The sequence below is a fragment of the Carcharodon carcharias genome, chromosome 7 (genome assembly GCF_017639515.1).
Source record: "Carcharodon carcharias isolate sCarCar2 chromosome 7, sCarCar2.pri, whole genome shotgun sequence".
Lineage (NCBI taxonomy): Eukaryota > Metazoa > Chordata > Chondrichthyes > Lamniformes > Lamnidae > Carcharodon > Carcharodon carcharias.
In genome coordinates, this window is record NC_054473.1 from 42,783,419 (window position 1) to 42,802,422 (window position 19,004).

Genomic DNA, 19,004 nt, shown 5'->3' on the forward strand with positions numbered 1-19,004 from the left:
GCACCTGACGGAAGAAATACGTCATCAGGGCACACCATCTAGGAGGAGGCTCGACGTAGAGGTATCGCTGCAGGGTCTGAAGGCGGAAAGTCGCCACCTGTGTGCGTAGGCACACTAGCACCTGACCACCCTCCCTAAGCGGGAGACTCAGAACCTCGGCAGCGACCCAGTGCAATCTTTTGACCCAGAAGAAGTCGACTAACAATCTCTGGATTCTTGTGACAAAGTCCGGGGGAGGGGTCAAAGTGACCAGCCGATACCACAACATGGCGGCGATCAGCTGGTTTATGACCAGAACTCGACCCTGGTAAGATAGCACTCGGAGCAGTCCTGTCCAGCGCCGCAGGCGAGCGGTGACTTTAGTCTCCAGTTCCTGCCAGTTTGCCGGCCAGGATTCCTCAGCGGGGCAGAGATGGACCCCCAGGTAGAGGAGGCTGGTCCTGCTCCAGGTGAAAGGCCTGAGCTCCTCGGGTAGGGGATCCATCTGCCACTGACCGACCAGGAGTCCAGAACATTTACCCCAGTTGATCCTGGCAGAAGAAGCGGCAGAGTAGACCTCCTGGCACTCGCGCATCCTCCACAGGTCAGCCGGGTCACTAAACACAAGGAGCACGTCATCGGCGTAAGCCGAAAGGACCACGCCGATGCCCAGCCCGCGCAGAACCAATCCCGACAACCTCCTCCGCAAGAGGCGCAGGAAAGGCTCCACGCAAATAGAATACAACTGGCCAGACAGGGGGCAGCCCTGACGTACCCCTCTCCCAAAGCGAAGGGGCGCCATCAGGGACCCGTTAACCTTCACTAGACACTCCGCGGCGGTGTACAGAAGTCGGATCCGGGCGACAAAATGCGTCCCAAACCCAAAAGCTCGCAGAGTTCCGAGTAAGTATTCGTGATCCACCCTGTCGAACGCCTTCTCCTGATCGAGAGACAGGAAGGCGCTCGACAGACCAGCCCTCTGGGAATGGTGGATGATGTCCCGGACCAGATGGATGTTATCATAAATGGTTCAGTCCGGGACGGTGTAGGACTGGTCAGGGTGGATCATGTGGTCCAGCACGGTGCCGAGCCGAGAAGACATGGCTCGGGCGAAGATTTTGTAGTCCGTGCTGAGGAGGGAGACCGGGCGCCCGTTTTTTAGAAGGCAGAGATCCCCCTTCTTCGGCAGCAGGGCAATCACGGCCCTGCGCCACGAAAGGGGCATCTCCCTGGTAGCAATGCTTCAAATATGTTTCCATTTGTTCCTATTCAGATGAAGTTACATTGTTTCATAGTTTGCCATTGTGAGATTTGAACTCTTAATCTTGGGGTTACAAACCCAGTACCATAACCACTTGGCTATTTAGGCCAAGCTTAAATTCTGTGTAACTCTTTCGAGTACAAACCCATTTCCATCTGTTTCAGATGAAGTTATATTGTTTCATAGTTTGCCATTGTGAGATTTGAACTCTTGATCTTGGGGTTACAAACCCAGTACCATAACCACTTGGCTATTTAGGTCAAGCCAACACGTTTCCATCTGTTCCTATTCAGATGAAGTTACATTGTTTCATAGTTTGCCATTGTGAGATTTGAACTCTTGATCTTGGGGTTACAAACCCAGTACCAATAACACTTGGCTATTTAGGCCAAGCCTACAAACTCATTTCCATCTGTTTCAGATGAAGTTACATTGTTTCATAGTTTGCCATTGTGAAATTTGAACTCTTGATACTCTTTTTGAGTAAACCTGTTTCCATCTGTTTCAGATGAAGTTACATTGTTTCATAGTTTGCCATTGTGAGATTTGAACTCTTGATCTTAGGGTTACAAACCCAGTACCATAACCACTTGGCTATTAGGCCAAGCTTTAAATCTGCCTCCAGTGGGAAACTGACTTGAGTAACTCTTTTGAGTTACATTGTTTCATCGTTTGCCATTGTGAGATTTGAACTCTTGATCTTGGGGTTACAAACCCAGTACCATAACCACTTGGCTATTTAGGCCAAGATTAACACGTTTCCATCTGTTCCTATTCAGATGAAATTACATTGTTTCATAGTTTGCCATTGCAAGATTTAAACTCTTAATCTTGGGGTTACAAGCCCAGTACCATAACCACTTGGCTATTTAGGCCAAGCCCAATTTTAGGGAGTGCAACCTACCACACCCTTTAGAGAGTGAGGTTGTAACTCTTTCGAGTACAAACCCATTTCCATCTGTTCCTATTCAGATGAAGTTATGTTGTTTCATAGTTTGCCATTGTGAGATTTGAACTCTTGATCTTGAGGTTACAAACCCAGTACCATAACCACTTGGCTATTTAGGCCAAGCCAGTTACATTGTTTCATAGTTTGCCATTGTGAGATTTGAACTCTTGATCTTGGGGTTACAAACCCAGTACCATAACCACTTGGCTATTTAGGCCAAGCATAAAAGTTACACTGTTTCATAGTTTGCCATTGTGAGATTTGAACTCTTGATAATCTTTTAAATGAAAATCAAATCAACAAAATTGGGATAAATCAGGCACAGCCCCTAATTCAGGTCAGCTGTAAAACCAAGAACAAAGTTTAAAGGAAACTTACAAACTTTAAATCAAAATGTGATTAAAGGGGTCAACAAAACACCCCAGTCCCCGCGGTGCCCACCGAGCACGGAAGGCCTCGAGAGTGCCAGCAGACACCGCGTGCTCCTTCTCCAGGGACATCCGGCAGCGAACGTAGCCACGGAAGAGGGACAAACAATCGGGCGGGACTCCCCCGTCGATCGCCCACTGCCTGGACCTGTTAATGGCCAACTTGGCCAGGCCCAGGAGCAGGTTCACAAGGAGGTCCTCCTCCCTCCCGACCCCCTTCCGCACCGGGTGCCCATAGATCAGGAGCGTGGGGCTGAAGTGCAAACAAAACATCAATAAAAGGTTTTCTTTAAGATGTAACTCTTTCAAGTACAAACCCATTTCCATCTGTTTCAGATGAAGTTACATTGTTTCATAGTTTGCCATTGTGAGATTTGAACTCTTGATCTTGGGGTTACAAACCCAGTACCATAACCACTTGGCTATTTAGGCCAAGCATAAAAGTTATATTGTTTCATAGTTCGCCATTGTGAGATTTGAACTCTTGATAACTCTTTCGAGTCTCTTTCGAGTACAAACCCATTTCCATCTGTTTCAGATGAAGTTACATTGTTTCATAGTTTGCCATTGTGAGATTTGAACTCGATTGATATTTTGATGATGTAACAGATGTTGTGTAACTCTTTTGAGTACAAACACGTTTCCATCTGTTTTTCAGATGAAGTTACATTGTTTCATAGTTTGCCAGTGTGAGATTTGAACTCTTGATCTTAGGATTACAAACCCAGTACCATAACCACTTGGCTATTTAGGCCAAGCTACTGGTATTTTCTCTGAAGTTAGTTGTAACTCTTTTGAGTACAAACATGTTTCCATCTGTTCCTATTCAGATGAAGTTTCATTGTTTCATAGTTTGCCATTGTGAGATTTGAACTCTTGATCTTGGGGTTACAAGCCCAGTACCGTAACCACTTGGCTATTTAGGCCAAGCCCAATAAGAGTAACTCTTTTGAGTACAAACACATTTCCATCTATTTCAGATGAAGTTTCATTGTTTCATAGTTTGCCATTGTGAGATTTGAACTCTTGATCTTGGGATTACAAACCCAGTACCATAACCACTTGGCTATTTAGGCCAAGCATAAAAGTTACACTGTTTCATAGTTTGCCATTGTGAGATTTGAACTCTTGATCTTGGGATTACAAACCCAGTACCATAACTCTTTCGAGTACAAACCCGTTCCCATCTGTTTCAGATGAAGTTACATTGTTTCCCATTGTGAGATTTGAACTCTTGATACTCTTTTGAGTAAACCTGTTTCCATCTGTTTCAGATGAAGTTACATTGTTTCATAGTTTGCCATTGTGAGATTTGAACTCTTGATAATCTTTTAAATACAAACACATTTCCATCTGTTTCAGATGAAGTTACAGTGTTTGCCATTGTGAGATTTGAACTCTTGATCTTGGGGTTACAAACCCAGTACCATAACCACTTGGCTATTTAGGCCAAGCTCCAAATTATTTTTGTAACTCTTTCGAGTACAAACCCATTTCCATCTGTTTCAGATGAAGTTACATTGTTTCATAGTTTGCCATTGTGAGATTTGAACTCTTGATACTCTTTTGAGTAAACCTGTTTCCATCTGTTTCAGATGAAGTTACATTGTTTCATAGTTTGCCATTGTGAGATTTGAACTCTTGATCTTGGGGTTACAAACCCAGTACCATAACCACTTGGCTATTTAGGCCAAGCCTAAACAAGTTTCCATCTGCTTCAGATGAAGTTACACTGTTTCATAGTTTGCCATTGTGAGATTTGAACTCTTGATCTTGGAGTTACAAACCCAATACCATAACCACTTGGCCATTTAGGCCAAACTTTTGTTTCATAGTTTGCCATTGTGAGATTTGAACTCTTGATCTCTTGAGAATGTAACTCTTTCGAGTACAAACACGTTTCCATCTGTTTCAGATGAAGTTACATTGTTTCATAGTTTGCCATTGTGAGATTTGAACTCTTGATCTTAGGGTTACAAACCCAGTACCATAACCACTTGGCTATCATACCAGAACTAAGTACAGGCTTCAATGAGCATCACCTGCTCTCAATTCACTCTGAAGCTTGTCCTGGTTTACTCTTAAAGGGGCCTGCATTTCTAACACTGTCATAGAACATCAATGGTTTGGTTGAGTGGGCAGAAAAGTGGCAATGGGATTCAATCCAGAGAAGTGTGAGTTAATGCATTTGGGGAAAGCAGAGATAGGGAATACACAAAAATCAAGAGTATATTGAGAAGGGTAGAGGAAGTGAGACACCTTGTATATCCACAGGTCCCTGAAGGTGACATGACAGGTGGATAAGGTAATAAAGAAAACATAGGAATGCTTTCCTTTATTGGGTGAGGTATAGAATATAAAAGCAGGGATGTAATGCTGGAACTATATAAAATGCTGGTTAGACCACAGCTGGAATTTTGTACAAGGTTCCAGTCGCCACATTGCAGGTAGGACATAATCACTCTGGAGAGAATAGAGGTTTACAAGAATGTTGCCAAGGTTTGAAAAGTGCAGCTATGAGGAAAGATTGGACAGGCTAGGGTTGGCTAAGAGGTGATTTAATTGAGGTGTACAAGATTATGAGGGCCCTACAAAGAGTAGGCAGGAAAGACCCTGTTTCCCCTAGCAGAGAAGTCAATTGCCAGGGGTAACAGATTTAAGTTGATTAGTAGAAGGATTAGAGGGAACAGGGGGGAAAACTTCTTCACCCAGAAAATAGTGGGTGTCTGGGATTCGCTGCCTGGTTTGGTGGTGGAGGCAGAAACCCTCATCTCATTTGCAAGGTAAAAAACAAAAACAGATTTACCTGGAAAAACTCAGCAGGTCTGGCAGCATCAGCAGAGAAGAAAAGAGTTGATGTTTCGAGTCCTCATGACCCTTCAGCAGAACTGCCCTAAGCAATACTTATAACCATAGGTAGTATTTTTAGTATTTTGAAGACAACTGTTGTACTGTAATTCCACAAGGTTCATAGCACTTCTGATTCCATCAAAACAAACCTTGTAGAAACAGCACCTAAAATCATTAGCATATATTTAAAAATTGTGTGCCCAGCACATCCTGTTTCTTCAAGTATTCTAAAGGCATCACCTCCTTAGAATTAATAATTGACAATGGCTGAAATGAAGACTTATTTATTGAATCATGAACCAAATGTCTGCTTAACTAGATGTGAATAAATCAAAAGTTGCCTGATTTAGTCAGTAAGTAACAATGAGGAATGAATAAGCAACACGATAGGAAGCAGTCAAATCTCATACTTTTTGTTCACTACCAATCTTAAACTGGCAATGACCAGAAAGCGACTAATCAAATCATTCCAACTATATCTCAAAGTAAATGGTCACTTTCTCCAGATGAAAATTTAGTGATAAAAATGACATTTATAACAAACTCTTCAAAGAAATTAACAGTCCTGAATGAAATGCTTCTTACTTATAAACTTGCTTTGTACAGCATTGTAAATCCACACTTTCAGGTACCTCAGCTAATCATCTGGGAACAAGCCTGATGGCTGAAAATAGATCAGGAACAGTTCAGGCTAAACTCCTAATTCTCCTAAACTCACCTTTTCAATTTACCAGGCCCCTGTCCTCAAGACAGCCAGACCTGAATCCTTGCAGAATGCTAGCAGATCCTGGGACCTCACACCCACAACTGAGACTCCAGAACCTCCTTGCAGTGCCCTCAAACCCACAACTGAGACTCCAGAACCTCCTTGCAGTGCCCTCAAACCCACAACTGAGACTCCAGAATCTCCTTGCAGTGCCCTCAAACCCACAACTGAGACTCCAGAACCTCCTTGCAGTGCCCTCAAACCCTGACTACACCTACTGCTCCCATGCTTTGAGGCTCCATGCCTTCTCCAGCACATCTAGATTCAATTTCCTCATTTCCCTAGTACTATCACATCCTGGGACACCAAAAGAACAGTAACAGACAGCACTAACTCTTCCTAGTACCCTCAGGCTTTCAGACACCATCCCCATTTTCCACGTTGACAACATATCTATTGAATGCCCCCCTGCAAGACTTCGACATCTCGCCTCAGTTCTGTCAGGCCACAGAGTTCTAGACCTCAGGACTGTTGCACTTCCTCCACACCCCTCCCCCAACCCCCTTTCCAATGCCAGTTCTGTCACCTTTAAGACCTTTGATGCATAAACTCCCCACCCCAAGGCTTCCAATCCAACAATTACGCCTAACTAAACCCTGGGAGCCTCCCCTATTTTAAATCTATTGCTACTAAATATCAAACACATATCATCTACCTGCACCATAATCCAAAATCATTCAATGCTCCCAAAGTCCAGTGCCCATATAACTTCTACAGAGCCCCCAGAACCAGCCTACCTCCCTGTTAAGCTTCATGTACTTAGCTCCAGTCTACATGTTGCCCATCATCTTTCTGTCTATTCTGGGCTTTATAAAGCAAAAAGTTAAAATAAAAATATTTAAATTAAGGAACATATAAAAATCAATGCAACTCATTTACAGATTTTGACACAAAAAATTGGGCAGAGTTGAGTAACATGATACCCAAAACACCAGTAAAAATACTAGATTGCAAGGTAATGGAAGTATCATTTGATTAATCATATAAATAAGTGGCACTGAAACACTGGGTTTCTGCCACGTAATGCACAAATTATAGGATTTGTGTATTGCTGGAAAAAAAGGGCCACACTGTCAAAGGTTTTCATCTTGTACTCATCAGGACAGATGCAAGAATGCTAAATTTCAAAAAAGCAATAACAATTTATACTGAATGAGGAAAGGGATGCTGATTGCTTGGCAAGTCTGCTCCGATTGGTCGTGTCATTGCCACGGTGAATGCACCAGGGAGCTAATGTCCGTAATGCTTCTGTTTGTTCAACAAGAGGGTGCAATGTCTGATTATATATAGTTTCTAGCAAACTTAAGTGAGCAACATTGTGAGCACAGCCAATAATCTTAAGTGTAATTCTTAGCACAATCAAATTGTTCGGCAAATGCTGCCCAATCGCAGAATCACATCCAACATTATGTTGAGTTTTGCATGCATGGGTTGGTTGGGTATGGTCCATCTAAAGAGTACATCTTTAGATGTTCTGCCCACCACACAAATGAGCAATGTGGTATAATTTCAGTGCCAGTGCGATGCCAGGTACATAGGCTGTACATACCAATAACTGGCAGACTGTCAAACAGCATGTCCCTTTGGCTGTTCACAATAATCAGAGTACTGACTGTAATCAGCATGTCTCTTTTTTTCAGCAATACTCAAGTTCTGTACTATCAAGTGACTATTATTATTGAATTGTGCAATCTGTGAGCAATGCCACAGTCATCTGCTAGTATCTTTAAAAATCTTAACCGGCACTGTTCATCTTGAGTCTGTCACTTTTCTACGTGCACATTTTGAATCACACTTGCATAGAATTGGCTACAATTCTGAAACAATATTACATTTATGTAGCACAAGCAATCTAGAAAGCATACAAAGAAACAGCATTTGAATGGAATGGAGAATTCAGAACAGATCAAAATTAGACTACAAAATCCATTGCAGTGATTATCCAAAGCATGCAAGGCATATGTGGTCTAGATTATTCATAGTTAATGGCAGATAATCCAACCTATTAGGCTATGGTTGCCAAAACCAATTTGAGACTGGTCTAAGTTTTCCTTTGGTTCAGTTATCAGTTTAGCACTGGACTTCTGCAATGTCCTGCAGGTTTCTCAGGCCTGCCTGGAACTTTGAACAGCTGATTAGCGAGCTGCTTTCTGTCTTCTTTCATTTCGGCAAATTAATTTAGTATATTGATTTAGTCTCCAACTGTAACTAAGCAAAATGCTGTTCAGCACTAAACTGGCAACATAATAGTGTCATCTGGCTTGGAGAGAAAGTTGGAAACTAAGTGAAAGGAAGTAAATAAAAGAGGACAAAAGGCGTGGCAAACCAGCTGATTAATCACCATTTTAAAGTGTCCAGCAGTGCTGAGCCATATAACACATGGGAATTGGCCATAAATACTAGAAGTTGGCTCGAAAGAAAGTCACGCAAAAAACGAATGCACCTTCCCCCAAAAATGACACGATGCACGGTTTGTTACTTTTTCCCCAATTTTGTTTTTCAAGGAGAGTAAGATTGATTTACCTAATTCAAAACAAATTACAATAGTCTCCGAAATAAACGGCTTCATGATTGGTTCTTGGTTTATCTAGTGTTTCTCAGTTTGCCTTCAAAAAGTTTGAAAAGCCACACATGAAAGACAATATCTAGCTCAGGTCACAAGGAGGTACTGAGTTACACCCTTGAGTTATACTATCACATAATTGGGTATAATAGGTATATCCCTAAAAATTAACAATGTTAAATCACTTGAGAGTGACCATTGCAATTGATACAATCCCCAAGGCAGAACTTAAACTTGTAACAATTTGCTTCTCAGTTTTTGAATTCTATACCCTTTGAAATAAATTGTTTGCATTTTTAACTGGATTGCTGATCTGCAATGCCACTTTTAATAATTTTGTTTACCTGTATTCCAAGATCCCTTTGTTCTTCTATCCCATTCAGTTTATGTTCTAAGGATATGATGTTTCTATTTCTCCTACCAAATTCTATGTTAAAGTTATTTTGCCACTTAAGCCCAGTCTACAAATTTCCTTAGGTTTTCTTTGTTTTATACTGCATTCTTTCTTTGTATTTGCTAAACCTCCCAGTTTGGTTATTTGCAAATTTTGATGAGTTATCTATTCCTAGATCCAAATTATTAATGCAAATTATGAATAAAAGTGGTCCTAGTGCTTACTTGTGGAACACCACTTTCTATTTTCTTCAAATCTGAATAGCTACCCTTCATCCCCCACTTACTATATTTTCAGCCAATTTATGATCCAGTCAGTTGTTTGTCCACTGACTCCACTTGCCCTAATCTTTGTCATGAGTCTACCCTGTAGTAGCTTATTTGAGGTCTTTTGAAAATCCAAGTGTATGGGATCTACTATATTAGCATTGTCTATTCTTTCAGTTACCTCAAAGAATTTGATCAGGTTAGTGAATCATGGCAGCCTTTCAGAGTCTGTGCTGACTTCTTTAAAATTATATCTTATGTCTCTAGATACTCTTCTATCACTTCTTTGAGTATAGATTCCAGTATCATTCTCATCACTGACTTTAATCTGACCGGTCTATAATTCCTAGGTTTTATTCCATCTTCCTTTTTGTATCTAGTAATGGCGTTAGCTCTCCATCAGTCTTCTGACACTTGCCCAGTCTTCTATGAAACTCTTACATATCTTTACTAGTTTTCCTGAGAGTGCAGAGGTGCATACCATTTGGACCTGGAAATTTAATCTCTCTTAGTTTTGCTAGTTAATTATTTCCTCCTTTTCTATCCCACTGTATTAATATCTTTTCCAGTTTCCCCTCTAGTAAAGTGTCTATCCCATTACCATGTTTATAAAGACTGAGGTGAAGTCATTATTCAAAACTTCTGGCATTTTGTGGCCACTGCTCATCAGTTTATCCTACTCAACTTTTAGCAGTCCTGACCATACTTTCATTCTACTTATGTTATTTATGTGTATAGAATATTTTGTTTCTTTTTATATTCCTTGAGAAATTGATTTTGTAATTAAAGACTTTTCTGTCTCTGATCTTCAAGATTTTCTCCCAGTTTACCTTTAGTTCCATCCTATTTCCTCAAATTGCTTTTTCCCCCCATTCTCTTTCCTTCATCTTTGTACTGCTTATGTCATGCTCAATCCAAATCTTGAATTTTACAATGTTGTGATCACTACTACTAAGATGCTGTCCTATTTTTACTTCAATCTGATCTGGTTCATTGCCCATTACCGGAGCTAGTGATTCTTTACTTGGTGAACAACATACATTGTGAGTGAGAAAAGAGTTCAATGTTAACATGTAAACAGTGAACCAAAACCCTGCCTAACCTCCCAGGTAAACAAAAAGGATCCACGGCACTATTTTAAGAATAGGAGAATTTTCTCTAGTGTCCTGGCCAACATTTATCTCTTCAGCAGCACATAAAATAGATGATCTGGTCATCTATTTCATTATTTGTGGGGACTTGCTGTGCGCAAAATGGCTGCCACATTTCTGTTATTATGACAATGGCTAAACTTCAAAAAGTGATTCATCAGCTGTAAAGTGGGTGTTTCGTATGAAAGAGACTATATGAATTGAAATCTGTCACACAATAGTCCATCACGCAATTAATTAAAACAGCTATGCACATTCTGTTGGTTAGATGAGGTCTGCCACACTAGCTGACAAGCAAAGAACTGGTAGGCTTCCCCATGATAGGAAATTAATACAGGAGAGCCAAGCCTGACTTGGTAAAGACATAACTAGTGGAGTGCCACAAGGGTCAGTCCTCGGGCCTCAATTGCTTACTATCTATGTTAATTACTTGGAGGAGGGGACAGACTGTAATGTATCCAAATTTGTTGCCGATACAAAAATAGGTGGGAGGTCACGTTGTGATGAGGACATAAGGAATCTGCAAGGGGATATAGATAGGTTGAGTGAGTGGGAAAAAAAACTTGGCAGATGGCGTTTAATGTAGAAAAGTGTGAGGTCATGCACTTTAGTAGGAAGAATCAAAAGGCAGACAGTTATTTAAATGGGGAGAGACTCCAAAAAAGTGCAGTACAGAGGGATCTGGGTGTTCTTGTGCAAGAAACAAAGTTAGCATGCAGGTGCAGCAAGTAATTAAGGTGGCAAATGGAATTTTGGCCTGCATTGCTAGGGGGTTGGAGATTAAAAATAGGGGAGTCTTGTTACAACTGTACAGGGTGTTGGTGAGGCCGCACCTAGAGTACTGTGCACAGTTCTGGTCCCCATATTTAAGAAAGGATATACTGGCATTGGGGGCAGCTTAAATGAGATTCACTAGGCTGATTCCTGGGATGAAGGGGTTGACTTATCAAGAACAGATAAACAGGTTAGGCTTTTATCATTAGAGTTTAGAAGAATGAGGGGTGATCTTATTGAAACGTACAAGATTCTGAGGGGGCTTGACAGCGTAGATGTTTCCACTAGTAGTGGAATCTCAAACTAGGGGACATGGTTACAGAATAAGGGGACATTCATTTAAAACTGAGATGTAAAGGAATTTCTTCTCTCAGAGGGTAGTGAATGTCTGGAATTCTCTACTCCAGAGAGTTGTGGAGGCTAGATACTGGAGGTATATTTTTGAAATATCGGGGAGTTGAGGGCTATGGAGCGATGGCACGAAAGAGGAGTTGAGGCCTGGGCAGATCAGTCATGATCTTATTGTATGGCAGGGCAGGCTTGAGGGACCGAATGGCCTACTTTGCTCCTATTTCTTACGTTCTCATGTTCTGACATGATTATCAGGTGGAATTAACAGCCTAAATTCACTCATGTCACTCACTGCGCGCAGAAGAGTCAGGGAGGGAGGCATGCTAGAGGCAGGAAGCAGCAAGCAGGAGGTAAGCTAAAAGCGCTATCAAGTCATCAAGCAAGTTCACAGAATTGTTAAAGTGCAGCAGGAGGCCATTTATCAAGAGTTAGTACGAGGATTTTTGGGCTGGATAATACCATCGATCTAGTCATTCTGCTGCAGCTGGTTTCATAGAATTATTAAAGGAAGGTGGATCCCAAAAACATCTGATGCATTAAAATCACACGGACATTTTCTAGGGAGTTTGTGAAAAGTTTTGGATTCCTAGCCCAGACCCCCAAATAATAATGCAAAGGTTCTTGAGGTTACCTCATGGATCATTTGAAACCATGCATACTTCCAGTTACTACCACTCCCCTATTCTCTTTTACATACATTGTTGAACCGGTTTAATACTTCACAATTTCCTACATTAAACTTCATCTGCCAAGTTTTTTCCCACGCACTCAACCTATCTATATCCCCTTGCAGATTCTTTATGTCCTCACCACAACAAGTCCTCCCACCTATTTTTGTATCGTCAGCAAATTTGGATACATTAAAGTCTGTCCCCTCCTCCAAGTAATTAACATAGATAGTAAATAACTGAGGACTGAGGACTGATCCTTGTGATAGATTTTTAATCTACTAAAACCGTATGTGAAATAAATGCTGCAACTTCCCAAGAACTACCTCAACAGTCACTCTTGCTTCTTGGATTTCATTCTCTCCTTACCACAACACTCTTCTTCTGTTCCCAGAAGTAGTTTCTGCTTCAATCTTCACTTAATTTACAAGGGCACTGAATCTCTCTGACCTTCACTCCCCAAGAACCAACCTCTCTTTAAATTCACAAAGATACTTTACCTCTGCCTGACTATGTTTGCTGATGTGAAGAAAATTCTGAACTTTACATAAAACTGCCATGAATAATGAGGAATAAATAAATCACTCAATAAGCTGAAAAGATAAAAGTTGCCTCATGTATGGTACTGCTTATGGTACTAACTTAAAACCTAGAGGTTAAGAGTTCAAACGCCACCATGGTAAATTTAAGTTGAATTCAGTAAATCAGGTAATTTAGTGGACGAGCATGCTACCATATCAATGGCTGCGGATGGTATTCTTTCTTCATCTGCCACTCCTATGGTGGCTTCTCAAAAGTATATTATATATAGGTTCTTTTGTTTCTACTGGTGGCGCAGTAATTTTACAAAGTAGTATTCAATGAACGGCATGACACTAGGAAGTCATGAGGAACAAAGGGACCTTGGCGTGTGTGTCTAAAGTTCTCTGAACACAGAGGGGCATGTTAGTGGGGTGGTGAAAAAGGCATACGGGACACTTGCCTTTATCATTCGAGGCACAGATTACAAAAGTAGGGTGGTCATGTTGGAGTTGTATAGAATCTTGGTGAGGCCACAGCTGGAGTACTGTGTGCAGTTCTGGTCGCCACATTATAGGAAGGATGTGATTGCACTGGACGGGGGGGCGCAGAGATTCACCAGAATATTGCCTGGGATGAAACATTTAAGTTAGGAAGAGAGGTTGGACAGACTTGGGTTGTTTTCGTTGGAGCAGAGAAGACCAAGGGTCGACCTGGTCGAGGTGTACAAGATTATGAGGGACGTGGACAGGGAGCAGCTGTTCCCATTAGTTGAAGGGTCAGTCACAAGGGGGCATAAGTTCAAGGTGAGGGCCAGGAGGTTTTTTGGGGTGGGTGGGGGGAGGGTGATGTGAGGGAAAACATTTTTTACCCAGAGGGTGGTGACGGTCTGGAATGCACTCCTGGGAGGGTGGTGGGGGCGGATTGCCTCACATCCTGTAAAAAAGCACCTGGATGAGCACTTAGCATGTCATAATATTCAAGGCTTATGGGCCAAGTGCTGGTAAATGGGAATAGGTAGGTAGGTAGGTCAGGTGTTTCTCACGTGTTACTGCAGACTTGATGGGTCAAAGGGCATCTTCTGCATTGTGATTGTGTGACACATATCCACATATTACCTTGGTATTGGTGCACATAAAATTAATTCCACACGTGGATGGCAAAAATTAGAGAAAGAACATTGAGTCATCCGAAAGAAAGGTTTGAAGTTGCATGCAAATGCCTATGTTACGATCTCCATGGAGACTGATAATTTTTAAAAGGATATTCAATCTTCCAGTGACTGACAAACAATCACCCATCAAGATTAAGTTCTAAGCCTTTTACTGTAATGCACAAACTAAAAGCAACATTAATTAAGCACTATTTCAATAGGCAATTTATACTCTGAACTAGGAAACAATCTGATAAAACGCTCGCTCCCATTAGTAAATAATAGCAATGTGCCTTACTGCCCTCCATCAGACAAAATGCTGCATACAATTAGAATTGTACATACAAATAAGTTTACATTTTGCTCATTTGCTCTGTTCTGCTGTAAGCAAAATAGTACCAGTGGTAGGAGGTTTGTATATAATTAATCTGAATTTTCATATAAATCTATGCATTAAAATCATTTAGATTATTACACTTGCCAAAACATATTTTGTTCATATGATTTATTTTGATACATGCTAGTCTTCAAGATCAGCATATTTCAATGATTTTTCTGTTTGTCTCACTCTTCATTATAAAATATCATTCTGAACATGCCCTTCATACTGACAAAGAAGAGCATACTTATGTAAAATGCTGCACCAATTTTCAAAGTTTACCAAGTATTTAATGGTAGGAAGCCACTGAATCAATTGAGTACACAAAGTTCCAAGTTAACGGGAAACTGATTCATGGTCACACACACACACGCACACAAGTTGTTTTCACTGTGATTACTGCAAGAGTCTGACAAGATTAAGTTTCTTGTCAAGTTCAATGAAATGTTTAGACGTTACTGTGTTGACAATGGAAGAATCATGAGCTGAGTGTTTTCAGATGCAGAAATCCCAGCATCCAGAGCCTTGAAAAGAATTTACAGGCAGACGACAAAGTTTCTCAGTACTGGGTTGTTTTGCCCATTAATGATAGGTGAATCAAAATTGTTAACCGAGTTTAAATAAAATCCAAGCTCCATTGAGGCAGACACGTTTCATTCTGATTTATATACTTAATATATTAAAACCGTAGAGAAGGCAAATACCAAAACATTTCAACCAGATCCATTTACAGTACTCGATCGAAATGTGATGAAAAAACAACTCCTAACAACCTTAAGAAATGAGAACAGAGTAGTAAGGATTCAGGACATTAGTAAACACAGATTTTAAACTAATAATGATGGGTTACAAACAAATGTCACATCCATTGACATTGACAGGGTGATGAAACAATTTATTTGCAAGATTTCAGTTTCCATGTATTGAGACAAACTTTATGCAGCTGATTTATTCATTTTAGAAAACTAACTTACACAAACAATCTTAGGTAAATCACAGAAAGCCATGCAATCAGTACAGTTAATCAGAATCAGAAGTTAACCAAAGTAAGATAAGGTTGATGATGACCTGAAGAATCAGAGCACCAATCCCATGCAGATTGAAGATGAGATTAAACAGGTTAATTACTTCACAGATATGAAGTATTTTACAATGGCTGGATTCTAAGACTATTCAAGTTCCTTATCTCAGATTCAGTTTGGGTCTGGATAATTCCCAAAATAATAGCAATAAAAGTGATAAAATTAATTATTTTGCACATTGTGGAGAATCTTTTTAAATATATTCAGAAAGAATGGGCTCTCAGATCAGAATTGGACAAACTACATCCCTGGACGCATATACATGGTAAATAGGTAAGGGGCATCAACAGAAAAATGAGTACAGGAATAGTGAAAGATAATGAAACTTAGAACAGATCAGAAAGGGAAAATTAGGGAAGTTACAATATGGTACATATATTTTGAGGACTGTCACATGTGCCCACTTTCCAGTCCAGGTCACTGCTCTAACAAAATCTTTAACTATATATGCATTCTGGTTGGTCATCCATAGTAGCTTTTGGGAATCCATGAGTCTTCATTCCCATTCTCTTTCCCACATAGTCTTGGTCTCTGTACTTGTGGCTCAACAAGTCATTTTATCAGCTTAAGTATTGGTGATCAATGCTTTTGGAAATAGCTTGGTGTTGTCATTTTGTCTTCAAGTCAAGGTGGACTTCATCAGAAATGTCAAGGACTGAAAAATAAACTAAATGGTACAGTTTAAAGGGGTACAGGAACAGAGGGACCTTGGGGTTCACATGCCTAAATCTTTGACGGTGGCAGGTTAAGTTGATAAAGCTATTAAAATATATGGTAATATAGAATTCAAAAGCAAAGGAAATTGCACTGAAATTTTGCAAATGACTGTTTAGGCCTCAGGTCTGTTACAGTGTCCAATTCTGGGTATTTTAGAATGGATGCCAAGGCATTGGAGGGGAGAGAGAGAGATTTACTGGAATGTTACCAGGAACAGGGGACTTCAGTTATGTGGAGAGGCTAGAGAACCTGCGATTGTTCTTGCAAGAGAAAGTGAAGGGAAGATTTGATAGAGGTGTTCAAAATTTTCATTGGAGTAACTAAGCAGAAAGAGTTCCAACTGGTGGGTGGGCCAGTAACCAGGTAACAGATTTAAAAATAATTGGAATCAGGAGAGAGCCATGGGAAAACTATTTTATGAGCAAGATGTTATGATCTGGAATGCACTGCAAGAAAGAGTGATGCAAGCAGATTTAACAGTAACTTTCAGATGGGAATTTGATATATATTTGAATAAGAAAAAATTGCAGTGCTATGGGGAATGAGCGAGCGGATAGTATGAATTGGACAGTTCCTACAGACTCAATACGTGCACAGTGCTATATGATTTGCTGTGTCAGACATGGATCTATTTCTAGCCCTCTCACCTCTGAATCAGAAGGTTGTGGATTCAAGTTCCACTCCAGGGCTTGAGCATAAAAATTAAGGCTGACATTTCAGTTCAGTACTGAGCATTTGCTGTACTGTTGTCTTTCAGATGAGACATTAAAGCGAGGTCCCATCTACCTTCTCAAGTGGATGTACAAGATACCAAGGCACTATTTCAAAAAAGAGCTGGAGATCCCCAGTGTCATAGCCAATGTTTTTCCTTCAATTAACAGTGCAAAAAACATAGTATCTGGTCATTATCACATTGCTGTTTGTGGGAGCATGTGTGCAAACTGGCTGCCGTGTTTCCTATAATACAAGAGTGACTACACTTCAAAGGTACATCATTGGCAATTTGGGATGTCCTGTGGTCACGAAAGGCACTATATAATAATGCAAGTCTTTTTTTTAATTCATGATCAGCCAAACTACCAATCTACCCAAATCAACAAAAGATCTTCGGCTTGATATGTTAACTTTGCTTTTCACACAAATGCTGCTGTCCTGCTCAATAATTCCAGTATTTTCCTTTTTTATTTCAGAGTTCCAGCATCTGTAGCATTTTGCTTTTGTCTTCTGTATTTTGGTGTGTTTTTCCTGTCCAAAATTGTTTCTACCCCTTCTTCAACCAATAGGTCTTTTAATGGGAATCAAAGATTGCATCGAGCTGCCACAGTATCATTTCTCACATTACAAAGTTTGCAAGACTTTTGTAAATTTTAAAAGCATTAGGGTGGTAATGCAAATAAATGCAAGACCCACATATATAGTAAATAAATAGTTATGTTTTATCGATAGTCGTTTCATCTTTTCTTTATATCAAAAACAATCAATTCCACCTACACCTACAATTAGTTAACTTACTTTTTGGACTGCAGGACTGCCGTAAAGCTTCCATTTTGCAACTGGGTCTTTACCTTGTGAGCTGAAGATTTCTACAAATGGTCCTCCCTTTAAAAAAATGTTGTATGTTTGTTTTCCACTTTGACAAAGCAAGCACTAAATTTAAATAGTCGTAAACAAACACAAGATTACAGAAGTGAAGGAAATTGACAACATAGTTGGAGACTGAAAACATTCAACGTCATAAAGGGTGAGAAAAATTATATTCCACAAATATAAAGCATTGCATTATATAAAAGGTCAAAATTGGTTAGCTCTGAAAGACGTTAATATTGCCTATAATATAATATAATATGCCTATAATATATACAGCGATTGAAACTTTGACTATAATTAAAGTACGTTACTTATTCCCTTTCAACATGCGAACATTACCTGATACTCGTTCTTGAACATACTGCAAGACGGTTACAAAGATGTGTAACAGTTTAATAAAGGAAGTGCACAGAAGTTTACACCGGTCAACAACCGGTGGCTCACAAGACTGGGCTGAACCTGCCTCCAGCCCAGAAACAGCTCGCAACTTCAGCCACCATTTTGCACCTGCTGCCCATTCGTCCAATCAGAGCGCGGAATCCCACCGAGCGCAAGGAGGGCACGTGCTGAACCTCCCTCGTTGTCACGGTGACACGGACGCTGCAGGGTGACCGTTTGTCATCTATACGCATGCGCCCAATTCTTGAAGCCAAAAGGTGCTTCTGTTGCATCTCTGTCCTTGGTCTATGTTGACGGTTGAGCTGCGGAAGCCAGCATTTTTTAATTATTATTTTAAAACCCCATTTTAACGCCAATCAATGTTAGCTTAGCTCACTTGGTCGCACTCTGGCCTATGAGTCAAAACGTTGTGCCTTCAAGTTCCACTCCAGGATTTCACAGCAGGTCATCAAGACTGAGCCTTCAGTGCAAACACTGAATTAACAGAGGTGTAATCTTTCAAATGGGACATTAGGTTGAGACGCTGCCTGCCTGTTCAGGTTGACGTAGAAAATCCCAGAGCTAGAACCAGTGGAGATCCAAAGAGACTTAGGGGTCCAGGTACACAGTTCATTAAAATATCACGAACAGGTACAGAAAATGATCTAAAAGGCTAATGGAATACTAGCATTTACATCCAAAGGGGTGTAGAATTCATGCTTCAGCTATACAAAGCCAAGATCAGACATGGAGGTACAGTGAGCAGTTCCAAGCACCACATCTTTGGAA

The 19,004-nt window shown here is 40.5% G+C and overlaps 1 protein-coding gene across 1 annotated transcript in view; it reads right to left on the reverse strand.

Annotated features, from left to right (window-relative positions):
* cfap20dc (CFAP20 domain containing) overlaps positions 1 to 18,341 on the reverse strand; it is a 557,307-nt gene extending 538,966 nt beyond the window's left edge. Inside the window, exons 1-2 of the mRNA XM_041191616.1 lie at positions 18,177 to 18,341; positions 17,763 to 17,849 (exon numbers count right to left, since the gene is read on the reverse strand). Coding sequence (XP_041047550.1) covers positions 17,763 to 17,849; positions 18,177 to 18,197 — 108 coding nt within the window. The 5' untranslated portion in view covers positions 18,198 to 18,341. The remainder of the gene's footprint in view (positions 1 to 17,762; positions 17,850 to 18,176) is intronic.
* Between the last annotated feature and the right edge of the window lie 663 nt (positions 18,342 to 19,004).